Raw genomic sequence first — 17,527 nt, forward strand, 5'->3', positions numbered from 1 at the left:
ACCCTGGGTGTAGTCTCATCTGATGGATGGGAGGGAGAGGTCTTTTAGTGCCCTTCAATTATCCCAGGGCTCAGTCTCAGCTGACACACATATACACCCTGGGCTACAGCCACACACTCACCAGGAACAGTCCCACCCCCAAGGCACTGCCTTCTCACACCCCACCCCACCAAGCCAAAGGCTGGAAAATCATGTTCTGACCTAACATTGGGAGTGGAGAGGGGAGACATCTACTGCAGCTGAATCAACACTGAATCAAAGAAGAGAAGGTGGTTGGCTTGGAACCAAGGGTAGGGGGTGCATCCGGTATGCCCAAGAGATAGACCCTGGATTTGGGTCCAGTGGTGTTTGGGTCACTATGGAGCAGCTTTGAGGTAGGGCAGGAGAGCTCACCAGGCTGTAACAGTGCAAAAGATGTCGTCACCCCCTACCCCCAGTTCCACTTACCAGCTGAGTGAGCTGTAAAAATCAGACATCCTCTCTGAGCCTCAGCGTCTTCATCTGTGAAATGGAAGATTACAGTTCATTTTGTAGGCTGCTGGTTTTTCCATGTAGGATTGTAAGTGAAATATTCATGTAAGAAATGGCCTGGCTTCTCATAGGTGCTCTCTGTTTGTGTAGTTTGTGATATTTTAGCTATGTTGAAAGTTTGTGTTCTGATCAAATGCTTAGTGAATAAACCTAAAACACTGAGCAGTGTCGTGATATGGGACTAGCTGAAGGATTCCAGCCAACTGGAGCGGGACCGCCCCAGGAATAGTCAGTCCCACGGCACTGACCACAGCCAGTCTTGGGGACAAGTTCCAGTGTTTGCAGGGCAAACCACCCTGTGTGGCACTGCACACTACTCAGCCCTCTGACTTCAACACCATTTCATGGCTCCCCACTGCTGATCATAACAAGATCAAACCAAGGCCTTTCAGGCCTAACTGGATCTAGCCTCTGCCATCTTCCCAGCTCTCTCAAGACAGCTAATGGCCAGATTCACACCCTCATTCAGACACACCACACCCTACTCCAGACAGGCTGAATTACTTTCGATGTTCACCTCCCACGACTTCACAGAGGCTATTCGAGAACTCGTTTCCACCTGCCATTCAATGGAACTATCCTTCCAGATAAGTTGGATGCCGTTTCGAGGTCTGCAGGTATGAAATGATAGGGCTTTAACGTCACCCTCAGTAAGGAAGCGTCGGTTTCCTGGGGGTCCCGCAAAGAGAGAGAGCTGCAGCCCTGAAGTGCCCACAGCGCCGCCCGGCCCGGCGGGTGAGTGGCGTTACCCAGCGGCGGAGCCGCCTTCAATTTGCATACCCATAGTGCACCACGAAAAGACGATTTCACGCGCTTAAATTCCAGCCCCACGGGGGTTTGTCCACTGTTGGAGGGACAGTACCTGTTTGAAACGTACGGTCTGTGCAAATTCCACTCAGGGTGCCCAAACCGCGCGGGAGCGGAGCAACCATAAGTGTACAGAGTGTTACGTTGCTCTGGGAGGTTCCAAGCGAACCATTAAAAACATACTCTGGTTTCTCTTCAGATCGTATAAATCTTTCGCCTTTTACTAAAGATTTCCGTGGAGAGGAACAATTCTGAGTCTTTACCCAATTTTTTGAGGCCTCGTTTTTAACGAGGCTACATTTTTTAAAGTTAAAAATTAGAACTCAACAACTGTAAATCCTTTACGAAAGGAATTTTTAGTTTTTCGAATGTACTCTCGACTTTGGTTCTTTCCTCTGCGTTGTGAGTGTGGCGTTTTTCTTGCGTGTTTTCCTTGTGTATTTCTGCAGTCATTTTAAAGCTGGCATATAAAGTGGGAAAGTCAAAGTCACGTGATGAAGGCACCAACGGCTTCCCAGATGGCGTAAAGTTCACTCCTTGGATCCGGAAGACGCCTTGGAGAAAGGAATGGCAGCTAAATTCGGTATTTTTGTGTGGAGAATTCCTTAGACAGAGAGACCTGGCAGATACCAGTCTTATAGCGTCTGACACGACTGGAGCGACTAAAACACGCGAGCATACAGGAAGAGGGTAAACGCAGTAATTCTCTTTCTCACCAGGGTATGCTCAGTGGTGTTCGACTCCTTGAGACCCCATGGGCTGTAGCCCGCCAGGCACCTCACTCCCTGGGGATTCTCCAGGCAAGAATACTGGAGTGGGCTCCTAGGGGATTTTCCCCACTCAGGGACTGAACCCAGGCTGTCCATATTACAGGCAGATTCTTTACCGTCTGAACCACCAGGGAAGTCCCATCAGACTACCTGGTTCCTTTCCCAGAGGTTGTTTTCTGAGGAAAATTAGCTGAGGCTCTCTGGTATGACTTACTTCAGACTGTCTGTTCAACACTCACTCAATGCCACTTTTCCATTCTAAACCTTTCCCTTAAGGAGCTTAATTTTTTGGTGGAACCAAGAACTTAAAAAAGGGAGATAATACATAATATCTGTGAAAAGTGCCCTACAGAAACAAGGCTAGCTACCAAATGTGTCCTCTTGTCCTTAGATCTACATTCTCTCTAGGGGAGATCACCTAGGCCTGTGGATTTTAGTGAAAGTCGCTCAGTTGTGTCCGACTCTGTGACCCCGTGGACTGTAGCCTGCCAGGCTCCTCTGTCCATGGAATTCTCCAGGCAAGAATATTGGAGTGCGTTGCCATTTTTTTTCCAGGGAGGATCTTTCCCACCCAGAGATTGAATCCAGGTCTCCTGCATTACAGGTGGCCTCTTTACCATCTGAACCACCAGGGAAGCGACTTTTTATGTGATTATCATCTCATACTTGGTGTCCTCTAGATTCACAGCCATTAGCAGATCCCACCGACTCCATATTCATATTCATATGTGTGCTTCGTGCAAACACATTTTACCTCCTCAAATGTTACCAGCTAACAGCGAGGAAAACTTTTCCTCCCAATATTATCTTTTCTTTCAGCAAAAGGAATCATGCTCTGCTTGGTCTGCACTGTGCTTCGCTCACCAAAGACCATGGATTTAACCAGCCCTCTAAATTAAACCAGTCCTCCAGGACTTATAGCTTTTCTTCTTCAGTTTTCATTATCTAAGGTGGTATATTTTTCAGTCTTGAGAGATACAATAACAAATAACTATTTTTAACCCATGTACAACATATTTTTATGTAAAATCCATGAGAAAGGAGAGTAACTTTATTTTTTTCCCTAATAGTCAACTAGGGACTTTCCTGGGGGTCCAGTGGTTAAAACCCCATTTCCACTGCAGGGGGCACCAGTTATTAAAAGATCCCTGGTCAGGGAACTAAGATGCTGCAAGTCCAGAGGCACAGCCAAAATAAAGTCAGTCCCTAATTTCATATTTATGGTATCTTAATGGAATAAAATAATATTTAAATAAGAAAGCAAAGTTGTCACTGAACATTTACAGAGCACTGATTATGTGTCAGGGACTGGGGAAGTAGAAATGAATTAGCCTCCACTCCTGGCCCCAGAGATCTTTCTTCAGGGAGATCTGGATCCTCAGGAAGACAAAACGCACAACAAATGAAAGGAGAACATGGGGAGTCCTCAATAACCAAGAGAGGAAATCCAGGGATAGAATGCCAGTGTATTTTTTTTAATTAATTTTTATTTTTGGCTGTGCTATGTCTTCATTGCTGTGCACGGGCTCTCTCTAGTTGCAGCAAGTGAGGGTCACTCTGCATTGGGGTATGAGGGCTTCTCATTGCCATAGCTTCTTTTGTTGCAGAGCACAGGCTCTAGGTGCTTAGACTTCAGTAGTTGCAGGCTTGAGGCCTCTAGAGCTGAGGCTCGGTAGTTGGGGCCCACAGCCTTAGTTGCTCCAAAGCATGTGGAATATTCCTGGACCAGGGATAGAACTCATTTCTCCTGCACTGGCAGGCAGATTTTTATCTACTGTGCCACTAGGAAGTCTGAAGACCAGAGAATTTTTGCAAAGGTAGTAGTTGAGAGAAAATTTTCTGTTTGGAACCACCAGTATTTTGAGTTCTCTAAAAGTGAAACATTGTATTTTGTCCAGAGGGCAGTGGGTAAATAGAGAAAATAAAGGGCATAGGGCTGACAATTTTAGACAGGTCGAGAGGCACTGTGGGAAATGGTTGGGGAGGAGGTCTCCACTGGAATGAAGGCAAGAAGATTAATAAGAGCCTGTGGCAGTAATTCCTGCCACAGATAGGACTGGTTGAACTGCGGGTAAGAGAACTGAACCAACTGGAAAGATCTTGTAGGAAAGGGAAAATAATTTTCCCTCTCCTCTCTGAGTTCTTGGCTGAGACCTTTGTAATGAGACCGCTTAACCAGAGAAACAAAAATGGAAGTTTATTAACATGTATATCTCACATATACATGGGAGATACCCAGGGAAAAATCAGTAATTCCCAGAGGTGGCCGAAAATACCTGGTTAAATACTTCCTTCAGCTAATGACAAAAGAAAGAAAAGTGGGGAGGCCAGATATGGGAAGGCCGTCAGGAAAAAGCACCGAAAGCAAGGTTTATTAAGCAAATCTTAGTGATTTCACAGGAAGTCTCCTGTAAATTAGTCATCCTTCTGTAGAAAGAGGGAGACACCCTTACCAATGCAGATTTAGTTTATAAAAATTTCCCTTACAAAAGGGTAACGTTTCTGTTTTCAAAACGTCTCCTTTTTCTCAAAATAATCAGCTTAAAACAACCCTATGCCAAAACAGCATATTTTGGGGTGGCATATTCTGCTTTCAGTCTCTTAAGAAATAGAAGCCATGGGAGGCAAGTGTGAAGAATAAAACAAGGATGACATCTAGGTTTCTGGCTTTGGCACCCATGGAGATGAGAAACACGATGGGGGCAGAACTGGGGAAAGATGAGGGGAAGCACAATTTTGGATTGTCTTAAGTGTCTGTAGGACATGTGGAGAGAGATCGCCAGGAGCCAGGTCTGGAGTTAAAGAGGGGGCTGAGTTGAAAAGGTATGTGGGAATTACAAGAGTAAAGGAGGCGAGCGGTAGTGCTCAGAGACAGGCTGTAGAGCCAGAGCACGCGGGCAAAGAAACTGCTTTCGCGCTTTGCGCAGGGTTGGAGGTCAAGGCTCCGCGGAAGACCGCGGTGTTCAGGCCCGCCCACCGCCGGAACCTCACCCATTGCGCCTGCGTTTGGCAAACTGGTCCTTCCCGCCCCGACTTGCGAAGCATTCTGGGAGCGGAAGCCCGCTTTGAGCGCAGAGCGTGTTGGGAGCTGCAGTTTAAGAGAGGCGCAGAATGCTTCACAAGTCATGGCACTGGTCACTTAAAGGGCAGATCCAAAAAACGATGATGCTCCCGGGGCAGGGTCCCCCTCCGGCGGCGGCACGGGGTGCCCCGGGCCGCATCCCCTCTCCGCAGAGCGTGACACTTCCACGCTTCCACGATCTGTTCCACCTGCAAGGAACGCGAATCACCGCGGAGTCCCGCAGTGCCCACCTTACCCTGGACCACGCCCCCCTCGCCTCCCCCAACATGATCCGAGACGTGTTCCCCGCGTCCGCACCGGGATGAGCGGCTCCCGCCGGTTCTGTTCTTCCAGGGCGCTCAGCTCTGCCGGAGCCAGCAAGGCCAGTCTCAGCTCCCGCACCACCGGGGCTGCCACCTCGGCCACAGGCCGCTCTAGTACCGCCTACGGACGTCAGCACTGAACCTGGGCGGGCGGGGGCACCTGCCCAACCGCCTGCTCTCCTGGTTCCTGCAGCTAGAGCCTCTTTCAGCACCCCAACCTCCCACTCCCTTCAGCCCCTGCTCACAGCGCCCACGCGCGCCCAACTCCGGGCTGCCAGGACCAGCTCGGCCTCGTCCACACAGAGCTTGTCGCTACGCAGCAGGGGCAGCAACGCGGGCGCGGACAGCTCCAGGAAACCACGGGTCCGGAGGGTCTCCTATGGGTCCTCGATTGGGTCAGGGAGGAGCAGAACGAGGGGTGTGGGGTAGGGAGTATGCAGTGGGGAGTACCTGGCTGTGGGCCTCAATGAAAGCCACACAACGCTCCTGCAGCTGTCCCAGGCCAAAGGTTACAGCAACCTGAGAGCAGAATGAAGGAAGTCAGGTTGGAAATGGAGAGGCCGGGCAGCCCGGCCCTCCAGACTGGAACCTCCTGCAAGCCTGTCCAGCGACACCCACCTGCAGGGCCTCGCAAACCAGCTCCACGTCCAGTGCCTTCACCACAAACTCCAGGCACAGCTGGGAACAGAAGTGAAGGTGGGCTGTGCCCCGATGTCCCTGTTCCAAGGCCCCAGCCCCAGCCCAGAAACAGTGAACAGCCTTGGAGCAGTGAGCCACCCAGGCTACTAGCAGCCCCAGGCCCACGCAGACCTCCAGGCCAAGGGAGGCAGGGAATCACCAAGGACTGAGACTAGGAACTAGCAAAGCCGAGCCCAGCAGCCCACTTTTTAGTACATTCCTCACTAATCATACTAGATAAGAGCCATGTGAAAATTCCACTCTCCTTTCAAGACACTTATCTTTTTCCACACTTTTCTCTGAACTCAAAGACACTATTTTAACCAGAAACTTGAATTCATCTGTGACATCTCCCTCTCATCCAGAAAAGCCCTGGGTAATGCCAGTTCACAGGGTCAAACCAGCCAATCCTAAAGGGAATCAACCCTGAATATTCACTGGAAGGACTGATGCCGAAGCAAAAACTCCAATACTTTGGCTGCCTGAAGTAAAGAACAGACTCACTGGAAAAGACCCTGATGCTGGGAAAGATTGAGGGCAGGAGGAGAAGGGGGAGACTGAGGATGAGAAGATGGTTGGATGGCATCAGTGACTCAGTGGACATGAGTTTGAGCAAACTCGGAGATAATGGACAGGGATGTCTGCAGTCCATGGAGTGTCAAAGAGTCAGACACAACTGAGCCACTGAACAATAGCACTGGTTGCTAGTGCAACCTCAGTTTCTACAGCAGCTGAACTATGAACAGTGCCAGTTCCACTCCTCTCAAAGGCAGGCACTTCTTTCCTGGGCAACCACTGCCACTCCGTCCCTACAGGACTGGTGAGCCCTTCCCATGGCTCCCAGTCCCTTCTCCTCTTAGCTTCCAAATCCTCACTACCTGAAACCTCCACTGAAACTCCACTGCCCTCTGGGTAAAGGAAGTCCACATTTTTGAAGGCCCTACAGGAACCAGCTCCTGGCACCCTCTCCAATCTCATTTCTTCCTCTCTTCCTTTCACACTCTTAGTCCTCTTAGTCCTGCTGCACTAAATGTCTCACTAGTTCCTTCTGTGCCTCTGTGACTAGAATACCATCTTTCCTCTCCCCGCTGAACAAAAATCTTACCTATTCTACCTGATACAAAACAAATGTTTCCTTCTCCAGGAAGTATTCCCCTCTTCTCCCTCATGGTGAGACTAGAGAGACTCTCTGTACAGTCTCAGCACCATGTGCCCTTCTCTGTGACACTTATGCCACTGGGTTAAGCGTTTTTCTTGTGCCTATCTCTCTTTGAAGAACAGGGATCAAGGCTAGCTTATCCCGGTATCTACACCCCCATATGCCCTCACAGGGCACACACATATCCTTTTGCATATAGGCATGCATCAATGCCTGTTTATATAGAGATACCCATACTTCTTTCTGTATTGGTGCACATTCCTCTCTAGGTTAGCGGGTGCGTGAGGCAGGGTGTGAACCGTGCCCATAAGAGGCAGGGGAAAGGAGATGGCTACCCATGAACCCACCTCTCGAAGTTCCTCCAGCCCATACTCCACAGCCGCCGTCAACACCTCAAGCACCTGCAGAATGGGTGGTTGGCATGGTAGAAGAGAGTCTTCCCACCCCTCAGCCACCCAGAACTTGCCCACCCAGACCCTTGCCCAGTGGGCTCACAGAGTGGCGTTGCAGCTTGGCACTGTTGGTATACAGAAACTCCAGCACTACCAGGAAGGCCTCAGCTGGCACGGTACTCAGCACCACAGGGCTAGGCACCCCAGGGCCTGGCTCTGAGCTCAGAAGTCGCTGGAAGAAGTTGCATCTACACGCCAGCAAGCACCGGTGGGCAAACACCTCCTGCCGTTCTTGACCGACCACAAAGCGAACATCACTGTGGGAGAGAGGGGCAGAGAAGCAGGAAGAAGAGGCTAGAGTCTCTGTGTAACTCTAGACTTTGCCTTTGCCCTCTCTGGGCCTCCGTTTCCTTATCTGCCATATAAGAGGCAGTCCCTCTAGCAAAAAGTCTGGGTCACACAGGCCTGGTTCTAATCACAGCTCCAGCTAGGCCAGCGAAGCCTAGGGAAGAGATTTCTGACCTACTGCCTCTCAGGTTTCTCATCCCTGAAATAAGATGCTCATCCCAAACCCTAGGGTGGCTAACATTAGGTGGCTATGTTTGATCACTGAGGGGGCACCAGGGCTGATACAAGATCAATCCCAATGTCCCTCTCCTCCCCAGCCTGTGACTCTGGTGAAGGGAAACTCTTTTTGGCTTCTCCAGACTGCAAACTCAGCTTTTTCAGCCTCCTCCAGACAGGAGGGGGGAGGAGGAGGGTGTGGAGGGCACTGACTGCAAACAGACACGTCAGTGATACACTATCATGGGCCAGACCACATTTTCCATTTTCATGATACTTCCGGCCCCAGCTGCTGGGCCTCTGAACAGCACAGTGGGTAAGGGACAGATGATGAAGCCTGAGCTTCCTGGAGCCTTCTAGGCTCACGTCCAAGGCCTGGGGGGCGGGGGGGGGGGGGGGGGGGGCGTCCACTGCTCAGACCAGACTGTGACACCCAAAACAGTAGGGTTACAGAAATTGCCAACCTGTGGGAGGACAGCTCTGAAGCAGTGGAGACAGAAAGCTGCATTCTGGTTCTTCTGACCGGCCCTGCCCTGTGCGTGGTCCCCGGTTAGAGACACTACAGGCAGTAAGCCCCAGGCAGTACGTGTGAACTACTTCCTGTCTGCGACTCTGGCTCAGTCTCTTGAGCTTTGTTCCCCTTACAAGTCCTCAGTCCCCAGAATAGGATTGTGTTCCTCTGCCTCCCCAGGGAGGCACTCAAGTTACACTCCATTTCTCAGGATCCAGAGGGCACAGGGCTTTTCTCTGCCAGGAGCCCAAGATCCAAAAAAGGAAGGCCTTTCCCTGAAGTCACATAGCTGCTCTGAGCTCTAGTCCCCACTGCCCCCACCTCTGGCTCTCAGGCTATCACAGACACTGCGTGATCAGTAGCCATCCTCTACACTCCACTTCCCCAGGCTGAGTTCACCCGGGAGGAGGGTCAAGTCCTAATTCTCCACTTCCTCTGTACTCAGAGATTCCTCAGAGTCATGGGTCCCAGCAGAGCCAGTTAGGGAAAACCCACAGACAGGCGCCCCTCTCACCTGTATAAGGGGTTGTTGATGAGGCTCCGGAGTGCTGTGGAAAAAGGCTCAGCCTCCCCATGCACAACCAGTCCTGGGGTCTCCATGGGTGGGGCAGGGGGCTAAGCAGGAGGAATAGCCTAGGAGGCTTGTTATGTGTGGGAGAGACAGTACGTGGAAGGAGCAGAGGCCAGGCTGAGCCCTAGAGCTGGTGAAGAGCTAGAAAGGCCTGAGAGGGAGGGGCAAGAGATCCAGAGGCCTGTTTGCTGAGAAGCTAAAGTTTAGGAATGAGGCAGGAGAGGCCCAGAAGGCATCAGAGGCCAGTGGAAGAGGCCAGAGGCTTGGGGACTCGGGGAGGGGACCAAGAGAGGCCGAGGTGGAGCAGACTGGACTGGGGAGGAGAGGCTGGCTGCTGATGAGGCCCCAGCTGGGAGCCTGCCCAGGCAGCGCTGGGGTGGGAAGCCTGTGGGTTTCCACGGAAACTAGAGCCGGGCCAGAGAGGAGGCCCCGCCCAGCTCCCACAGGCCCAGGGAAAACTTCAGCCCTAGAGGGGCCCTAAGCAGAGTTGGGGGGGGTCTTAGCATCCTGGCCCCTGCCTGTCCGGAGTTCAGAGTTCAAACTTCCTTCCCCTCTCTCCCCTCCCCCTACAAGCATACAGGTTAAGCGGACCTGAAGAACTCCCATCAACAGGGCAAGTCCTTGTCCCCATGGACCATTTTCAGGGTCCAGAGCTGGCTTGTTTGGGAGGTGGCAGTCCTGGGCCTCCCAGAGAGGGTTCAGGTGAGGAGGTGTCAACACTGACAGAGGCATCATGGTTTCTGGCGTCCCTGAAGTGCAACCACAGTGCGAGTGGGGGCAGTCTGGGCACTAGGGCACACAAGAGGTGTGGACAGCGGGTGACTAGGCCCAGGACACTTAAGTTAGGTCAGCAGGACTCACTGAGGAGTGAAGTCACCACTGTTGCATCAGATCTGAGTTCCAATGGGTCTCCCTTCCCCCTCCCCCAGCCCAGAACTGAGGAAGTCATCCAAGCCCCACCCTAGCTGTATACAAGGAACGGAAATGTTTGTCCTAATTGAGGCTGATGGGGAGACGATAGGGCCATGACGTGCTCCTTCCTGTAGGCCCGGATCCTGATTCCTGAGCAGCCACCCCAGCAACCTCAGGGTTTCTCCATATCCCAGGCCTCTGCGACTTGCTCACAAGTAGAGAGCCAGCCTTCACAAGGGCAGAGATGGACAGTGGCTCAAGAGCCCTGGGGTAGGGGGACACCTTTCTGACCAGAGCCCCCTCTACGTCTGCCCCTTCACTCGCACTTGTATGCCCTTAGGCTCTGACCCCCTGTTGATCCCCCCTCCCCTGATGACTCAGCCACCAGGCATTCAATCAACATGTGCTTACAGTAACACTCCCAGGTTAAGCCAGAGCCAGGACTGGTAAGAGGGAACCAGGAAGAGGAGTGAGTGCTTGCCCAGCAACCCAGGGCAACTCCACAACACAGGCAAGGGGCCCTTACCCTCCTACCTGCCAGTCAGGCCAGTTGGGCAAGGCCTGTTAGGAGAACGCTTGGAGGACACAGGTGGCTCAGGTGCCTAAGGAGTTTGGGGAAGAGAGGGCAGCCATCCCAGAACTGACTCCGGAGGTAGGGCCAGACGCCAAAAACAGGCTGAAGGATCATCCTGAGTCACCTAGCCCCAGGCTCTGCCAGACGCCCTAAGAGCAGGGAGTGGGTGGAGGATGGCCGGATTCAAGACTCACAGGGGCTATAAGGAGCTGGATCTGTCTGTCCCTCCCTCTGGTTAGGGGGTGGAGGCACCATTGTCTCGGCGCAGCACTTGTCTAACGTCCATAGTGCTCAGGTGAAGTGGAGCTCAGGGGGTAGGGAGAGAGATGGTAGGCTGAGCAGCGTCTCTTCCTTTGTTGTCCCTAACAGCCCTTAACCCTCTAAGCACCCAGGAACCCACGCAGCCGGGAACTATTTGATTCACCGGTCCGAAAAACACAGGTAAGGAGGGATTAGAGGGTAAAAACTCATCACTGAGTAAGAGACTAGATGGTGTACAAAGATAGCTAGTGAGGGCCATCCCATCCAAGTGTGGGTCTTCCAGCCGGCAGGTCCATGGCTGGCAGGCCTGTGCCCCCCGGACACCAGGAGGAGGAGGCCAAAGACCATGGGCTGAAACTATCAGCAGCGCGGCCTCTAGGCCACCTGCCCAGCATCGATGAAACCCGACCAGCTGGCCTGGGCCCGGCCTCCCGCCGTGGCTCCGTGCTAGGGCCGGTCTTGTCCTTTTCACGCCGCAACTCGCTGCAACTCGCTGACAGGGCCAAGTGCAGGCCCTGGGGGTCGACGCCCATCCCTGGGCCCCGTGCCCCCTCTAGGCTCGCGGGTCAGCTTCTCTGGCTTGCCCCTGGCGCCCGCCCGCCGGATGGCGCCTTCGTACCGCACGGAGCCGGCGCTGGGGGAGCGCTGGGAGGCCGCGCGCGCACAGCAGGCCCTGGAGGCGGCGTTGGCCGAGGGACTGCGGGACGCGTGCTACTCGGCAGCGGAGGCCGGGCGGCTGGCGCAGGAGCTGTGTGAGCTGGTGCGCATGCGCCTGCGCGAGCTCAGCCCGCCGCGCTACAAGCTTGTGTGCAGCGTGGTGCTGGGGCAGCGCGTCGGCCAGGGCGTCCGCGTGGTCAGTCGCGCGCTCTGGGACGCCGCGCGCGACGGGTTGGCCTCGGCTGCCGTCACCAACGCCTCGCTCTTCGCCGTGGCCACGGTCCACGGACTCTACTGCGAGTGAGGAGGCCCTCGAGTTATGCAAAAACGGTTTATTATCCCAGAAGGAGGCCCTTCGTGGGGCTCACATCCCAATAAATAAATGTCAATAAATAAAAGTGGTCCATAAATAACGTCCCCTAGCGGGGGACTAAGGCTCAGGCTTTTCTTGGAGAAGGGGTGGGAGGCTGCCTCCAACCCCAGTAAAGCTGGTCCCTGATTCCCTGGGGGATTCGGCCCAGAGCCCCCAGTGAGGCACCAAAGGAACAGGGAGGGCCACAGAGGCGAGGGCCAGAGCCTGACAGGCCCAGACCTCAGGCCTGAGGGCTTGAGTGGTGGCCGGGCCCGCAGACTGTGGCCTAGACGGGGCAGCGGTCCCGGAGCAGGCGCAGAGCATAGTGAAGCCGCTGCCGCAGATCTGGGGAGCAGCCCAGCTGCTGAAGGTGGGAAGCGAGGTAAGTACAAGCACTGCGATTGCGGGCCACGAAAGTCACAAGGAGGGGTTCCCAGCCACTGAGGATCAGCTTGGTGTGGTCTCCGTAGAAGTTCACCTGTGCACAGGAGGGTGGCACTGATCAGGGCCTAGCGCCCAGATCGTTTCCTCCCCAGCACCCTGGACCTCCCAGCCCTCACCCCCAACTCCAGGCAGAGCTCTTACCTGGATAGTGCCATCACTAAAGAGCATGAGTAGGGCCTGATCGGTCTTGACCCACTGCAGCAGGAGCGGGGGCATAGGCACCTCCACCTCTTCCACACTGGGCAGATCTCCACCCTGGGAACAGGGGCCGGTCACTTGTCTGACACCAGTCAGTCCTCTCCCCATTCATGTCTCCCTTAGAAGGTCAGCTTCTAGCTTCAACACCCAGCCCACTGTCCACACCCCCAAAGGGGACGCGGAGGGGATCAGGATGTGTTAGTCCTGAATGTACCAACTCCCCCCGGCCCCAACCCCGGACCGAGTCCACAGACCTTCATGAGGCGCTGCTCCATGTAGGAGGCAAAATACTTCAGGACACCCAGCTGAGGCTGCAGAGCCCGAGGCACAGCGCCCACAGAGAAGGAGAAGTGCTTAGTGCTGGTGGGGTTGTAGTGCACAGTCCTGGAGGAAGCAGACAGAGACAGAGGTCAGAGAGCCCAGCACCCACACCCTCTCCTCAGAGACTGCAGGACGGGAGCCCAGGAGCAGTGTTGCAGCACTGCTGAGTACAGAGGCCTGGATACAAGGCACCCCATCATAGCACTTACTTTCTGTTGGCCGACAGTGCCATGTGTGTGCCATTGTTGAAGAGCACAGCCACACGGCGGCTGGACAGTTGATACCCAAAGCCAAACTTGTTGGAGTAGTCAACCCACTTGCTGACCCACACCAGAGGTTCTGGTTGTGCCAGGGGAGCTGGGTTCTGTTCAGCTGTCACAGAAGAGGTAGGAGTGAGGACTTGTTCCTGGCTTCCCAAAGAACTCCCACCACCATTGACATGTGCCAGGCCCCAGCCTCACCTGGGGGCATGAAGGCCAGGCAGTTTCTCAGAGCACAGAGAGCTGACTCCACCACTGTGGCCACAGTCAGACCTTCTTCAAACCCTGAAGAGAACAGGGCACTGAGAATTAGGCAACAGTCCCACAAGCTCTAGGCAATGACTCTCCACCCACCCCTTCCCTCTGGGCTTGGTCTCAGCCCCCGCAACCTCGAGCAGCCTTCACCCTCCTGGTGGCTCACCATCTCCACTGCTTGCCAGTGTCCCACGGGGTGAACTGTCTTCTGGTGCTGTCTCTACCAGGCTGAGGGGGGCTGCACCTGAAGTTGCTGGAGCCTGGAGGGTTGGGTTAGGGAAAAGGAGTGAGACAGGCCCCAAAATCCAGATCCTTGAGAGTCCATGGCTCACCCTGTCCTGGCACCCAGGGCACCCCAGGTCACCCCGCCTGACCGATGAGACGCAGCCAATTAGGCCACCACGAGGCTAGATGCTTCACCAGCCTCTTTTATCCCAGGCTTCCTGCAGCTGCTAGGGTGGGGGTGAGTCAGGGGAACACCGTCCACGTGAGCACCTCACCTTGGGCCTGGCATCCTGATGGCCAATGGACGTCCGAGTGAGGCCATTCACCAAACAGGAGACCTCATCCCGCTCCTCCGGATGGTTCTTATCTGGGTGGGGGGAGATAGAACCCTCAGAATCTTGCCCAGACCCCCTGCTTCCCGAAGAGATGACACAGGCATAGCCAAGTGCCTGTGTAATGCATGCTATCCCCAGGGGTCCCCAGGGGCCCTACACTCACACCCCCACATGTATGTGACAAGCCCCCTGCTGCTCTGTACCCTCAAATCCGCTGACGTCTCAGACTTACTCTTATTCTTCTTTCTCCCAAAGAGGCTCTTGGTAACTTTGACAAACAGAATCCTAGCTGGGTTAAGGGGTGTCAGGTCTGGGACTGTCACACAGCTGCTGACAGGGAGCCGGTCCGGGGTGTAGCCCTGAAGAGAGAAAGTGTATGAGTAGAGAAGAGCAGCCCAGGGGTCCTGTCACCTGCTCCCAATTCAGTCCCTGGGTAATCTGCAGACTGGATGCGTCTGGGGTGCCACAAACCTTGGTAAAGAAGTCGTGGCGCAGGATCTGGTCAATTGAGGGGCGGTCTTGGGGTGAAGCTCGAAGGATGGCGGCCAGGAGCTGCCGGGCAGGCAGTGAGAGGCTGGCAGGCAGCGTGTAGTGAACCTGCTTGATGCAGCGGTACGTCTCCTTCAGGTCAACGGTCTCAAAGGGGGGACTCCCGCATAGCAGCGTGTACCTGTGGGGCCGAGAAAAGGTGGTCAGGAGTAAAGTGGAACATAGGCTCCCCGAACACCCTCTGTGTACACATGACCCTGGCACTCACATGACACAGCCCAGGGACCACACATCTGCCTCCGGGCCGTGGCCCTGTCTCTGCAGCACTTCTGGGGCCACATAGTTGGGGGTACCACAGATGGTCCTGACAGGGGAGAGGGGGGAGGAGAGGGCAAGGTTCAGAGGCAGCCTGACTGGCCCCTCATCCCTACCCCCACTGAGAGTCCAGACAAAGCAGCTGCCTGTCACCAAAGGCCAGAGAACTCCTGTTTGTTCTGAGACAATGGAGCCTGGGATGGCAGCTGAGTCCCTGCCCACCCGCCTGGCCCAGCTGCTCAGCGACTCTGCAGGACGGGGTAGTTCCTGACCCTTAACCCAGCCCCCTCCTCCAGGTCAACAGAGGGTCCATCACTGATGCCTTCCTCCTTCCCCTACTCCCACCACAGTCTCACAGGCTGTCACCTCCTGTGGTCTGTGCTGTACACACTAACATCAGCTGTCACATCCCCCATGAACACTACACATGCTGTGTTACACTCCCAATCCTCATGACCACAGCAGGGTTTTCTGACACACACAGGGTGTCATGTCCACCATCTCCACACTCAGTCTGTCTCACACACACACTGCTTATGTCACCATCCACATTCACACACAGGACTGGTCATACACCTTCAAGAATCCTTACACCCCATCCGTCTTAAGGACTCAGGCACACACAGGACCAACAGCCTCTCCACCATTCCCAGGAACCCAGGCTGCCACCGCCACCTTCACACACACACACAGCCCAGTCATCCCTCCCATCAATCACACCAATCACACGGTCACATCAGGCAATCATCATGCCTCCTACAGATATATATTCAGTGTCTGTCACATCATCTGTGTCACGCAGACTGTGGCCACCCCACCCCCCAACCCAAACACTCACTTCTTCCTATGCTCTGGGGGCTCCAACCGGGTTGCCAGTCCAAAATCCCCCATCTTCAGTTCCATGTTTTCAGTGATAAAAAAATTTCCTGAACGGGGCGGAGAAATGTGTCAGACGCCTTTTTCTCTGCCTCCCCAGCCCCCCATCCTGGTGGCCCAGGATTCTCACCTAGCTTGAGGTCCCGGTGCAAGATGCCCCGCTGGTGCAAGTACTTGAGTCCGGAAAGGATCTGCCGAAGGTAGTAGCGCACCTCTGGCTCCAACAGGGTGTGCCGGGCCTTCCAGATGTGGGCCAGGGACTGCAGAGAGCGGCGGCCTCAGCTCCTCGTCCGCCCTCCCCGACCCTCCCTCCGTGTGCTCGCCGAGGAAGAACAAGGCTCCAACTTTGGGTCTTAAGGTCCCTACTCCCTCCCCTACCTCCACCACCCCTCACCTTTCGGCTGCAGAGCTCCAGGAAAATGTATATGTTGTCAGCATCCTCAAAGTGGTGCGAGAAACGCACGATGTGGCGGTGCTGCAGGCCGCGGTGCAGCTCAATCTCGTTTAGGATCTGCAGTGGCGGCGCGGGGTTACCATCCGTCAAGGGCTCCCTCGTCACCGTCCCCACCCCACCCGTCGCCCGTTGGGCCAGGGCCCTGGCTCACCTTCTCACGCTGATGCGGCTTGGTAATGCGGCTCTGCGAGATGACTTTGACCGCGTAGGTATTGCCGGTCTCTGTGTCAGTGGCCTCGTAGCAGCGGGCAAAACCCCCCTATGAGGAGAAGGCATCAGGCAGGTCTGGCCCGCAGACGTCCCCATGCCGAGGCCAAACGGCCCCGCCCCGCTCCGCGAGGGCAAAGAAGTCGGCAGGGCTCCCCTACCCTCGCTGGCACTCCCCAGCTCACCTTGCCCAACAGGCGGCCTTTGAAGTAGGTGCGGCCGCTCCGCGGGTCGGTGATGAGGCGCCCAGGGTCCGGTGCCGGAGTCTCGGCCAGCACCACTGGCTCAGATCCAGGCTTGGGACTTCCAGGCGGCCCGGGTCCGGCGGGGGGCGCTGGCGGGGCGGCCGCACGAGGGAAGGGTCGCGGGGACAGGAAGCCGGCCGCAGGCTCCATGCGGGCGGTGCGGCGCAGCGCCGGCCGGGCTAATTTCTGGGTTCCGCCAGGCCCCGACGGCGCGAGGCGCTGCCAGGATTTGCTACGCCGAGCTCGCGCCCCAGAGAGCCCAGCGTTTTTATCAATGAACGCCTGCCCCCTCCCCGGCGTCTTATCATTAAGAGCCCGCCCCCTTCATGCGAGTCATCGAGAAGCCACGCCCCTCATCAGGCCTTACGTCAAGAAGAAGCTCCTCCTCCCACCCGCTCACCCAGAGGCCAAGCCTACTGCTCCCGCCTTCAAGACGCAGCCATACTGCCAGTCACCATGTGGGTGTCCATCAGGATGTAAGAGCCAGCTTTGTTCCTGCCCTCCTACCTCGTCCTGGTGACTGAGAGTCCTTGTAATGGGGGTCCTTTCGCCCCCCATTCTTGGGGGCTTATGCTGAAGTCCGAGGGTGCCTGGGCGTATGGGGAGTCTCCTCAGCAACTAGATGGACCACCATTCCAACCTGGAGGGCAGAAGCAGGGAAGCCGCTCGCTTTTGCCCGAGTTGGTCACCAACCCTTTAAGTGCGCGGGAATTTGCGTTTGTCCCACGCTCTTGCCCAGAGACCGCAGGTCCAAGCCAGTGCTGCCCCCTTTAGGGGCTG

General features: G+C 55.1%; 3 protein-coding genes and 1 non-coding gene across 6 annotated transcripts; 2 read left to right on the plus strand and 2 right to left on the minus strand.

Moving 5' to 3' along the window:
- The first annotated feature begins 1,517 nt into the window (after positions 1-1,517).
- LOC138074615 (U5 spliceosomal RNA) lies at positions 1,518-1,634 on the plus strand. The gene has a single exon (XR_011144449.1). It is a non-coding gene; the product is annotated as a U5 spliceosomal RNA (small nuclear RNA).
- Positions 1,635-5,243: 3,609 nt separating this feature from the next.
- On the minus strand, positions 5,244-9,396 carry BTBD19 (BTB domain containing 19). Of its 3 annotated transcripts, none has more exons than XM_068966330.1 (8): positions 9,311-9,396; positions 7,825-8,038; positions 7,677-7,730; positions 6,111-6,170; positions 5,943-6,011; positions 5,738-5,869; positions 5,488-5,613; positions 5,244-5,378 (listed from the first exon to the last, which is right to left on the minus strand). In XM_068966330.1, exons 1-8 carry the CDS (start codon positions 9,394-9,396, stop codon positions 5,244-5,246), a joined length of 876 nt encoding a protein of 291 aa, XP_068822431.1. The 3 variants fall into 3 exon arrangements, with proteins under 3 accessions (XP_068822431.1, XP_068822430.1, XP_068822433.1); XM_068966329.1 differs by lacking the exon at positions 7,677-7,730 and adding an exon at positions 7,555-7,660 and having other exon boundaries at positions 6,111-6,177; positions 7,821-8,038; XM_068966332.1 differs by lacking the exons at positions 6,111-6,170; positions 7,677-7,730.
- Positions 9,397-11,408: 2,012 nt separating this feature from the next.
- DYNLT4 (dynein light chain Tctex-type 4) lies at positions 11,409-12,075 on the plus strand. Its single transcript, XM_068963093.1, is given in 2 exon segments — positions 11,409-11,591; positions 11,593-12,075. Coding segments are annotated over 2 exon segments (666 nt in total).
- An 80-nt stretch (positions 12,076-12,155) lies between these two features.
- Positions 12,156-16,897, minus strand: PLK3 (polo like kinase 3). Its single transcript, XM_068962690.1, has 15 exons — positions 16,688-16,897; positions 16,447-16,554; positions 16,236-16,352; positions 15,972-16,101; positions 15,804-15,891; positions 14,919-15,014; positions 14,633-14,831; positions 14,394-14,520; positions 14,102-14,193; positions 13,768-13,861; positions 13,548-13,631; positions 13,296-13,458; positions 13,020-13,149; positions 12,709-12,822; positions 12,156-12,601 (listed from the first exon to the last, which is right to left on the minus strand). The coding sequence occupies exons 1-15, from the start codon at positions 16,895-16,897 to the stop codon at positions 12,410-12,412; spliced, it is 1,944 nt and encodes a 647-aa protein (XP_068818791.1). The 3' UTR covers positions 12,156-12,409.
- Between the last annotated feature and the right edge of the window lie 630 nt (positions 16,898-17,527).

This window comes from Capricornis sumatraensis, chromosome 2 (assembly GCF_032405125.1).
Source record: "Capricornis sumatraensis isolate serow.1 chromosome 2, serow.2, whole genome shotgun sequence".
Classification (NCBI taxonomy): domain Eukaryota; kingdom Metazoa; phylum Chordata; class Mammalia; order Artiodactyla; family Bovidae; genus Capricornis; species Capricornis sumatraensis.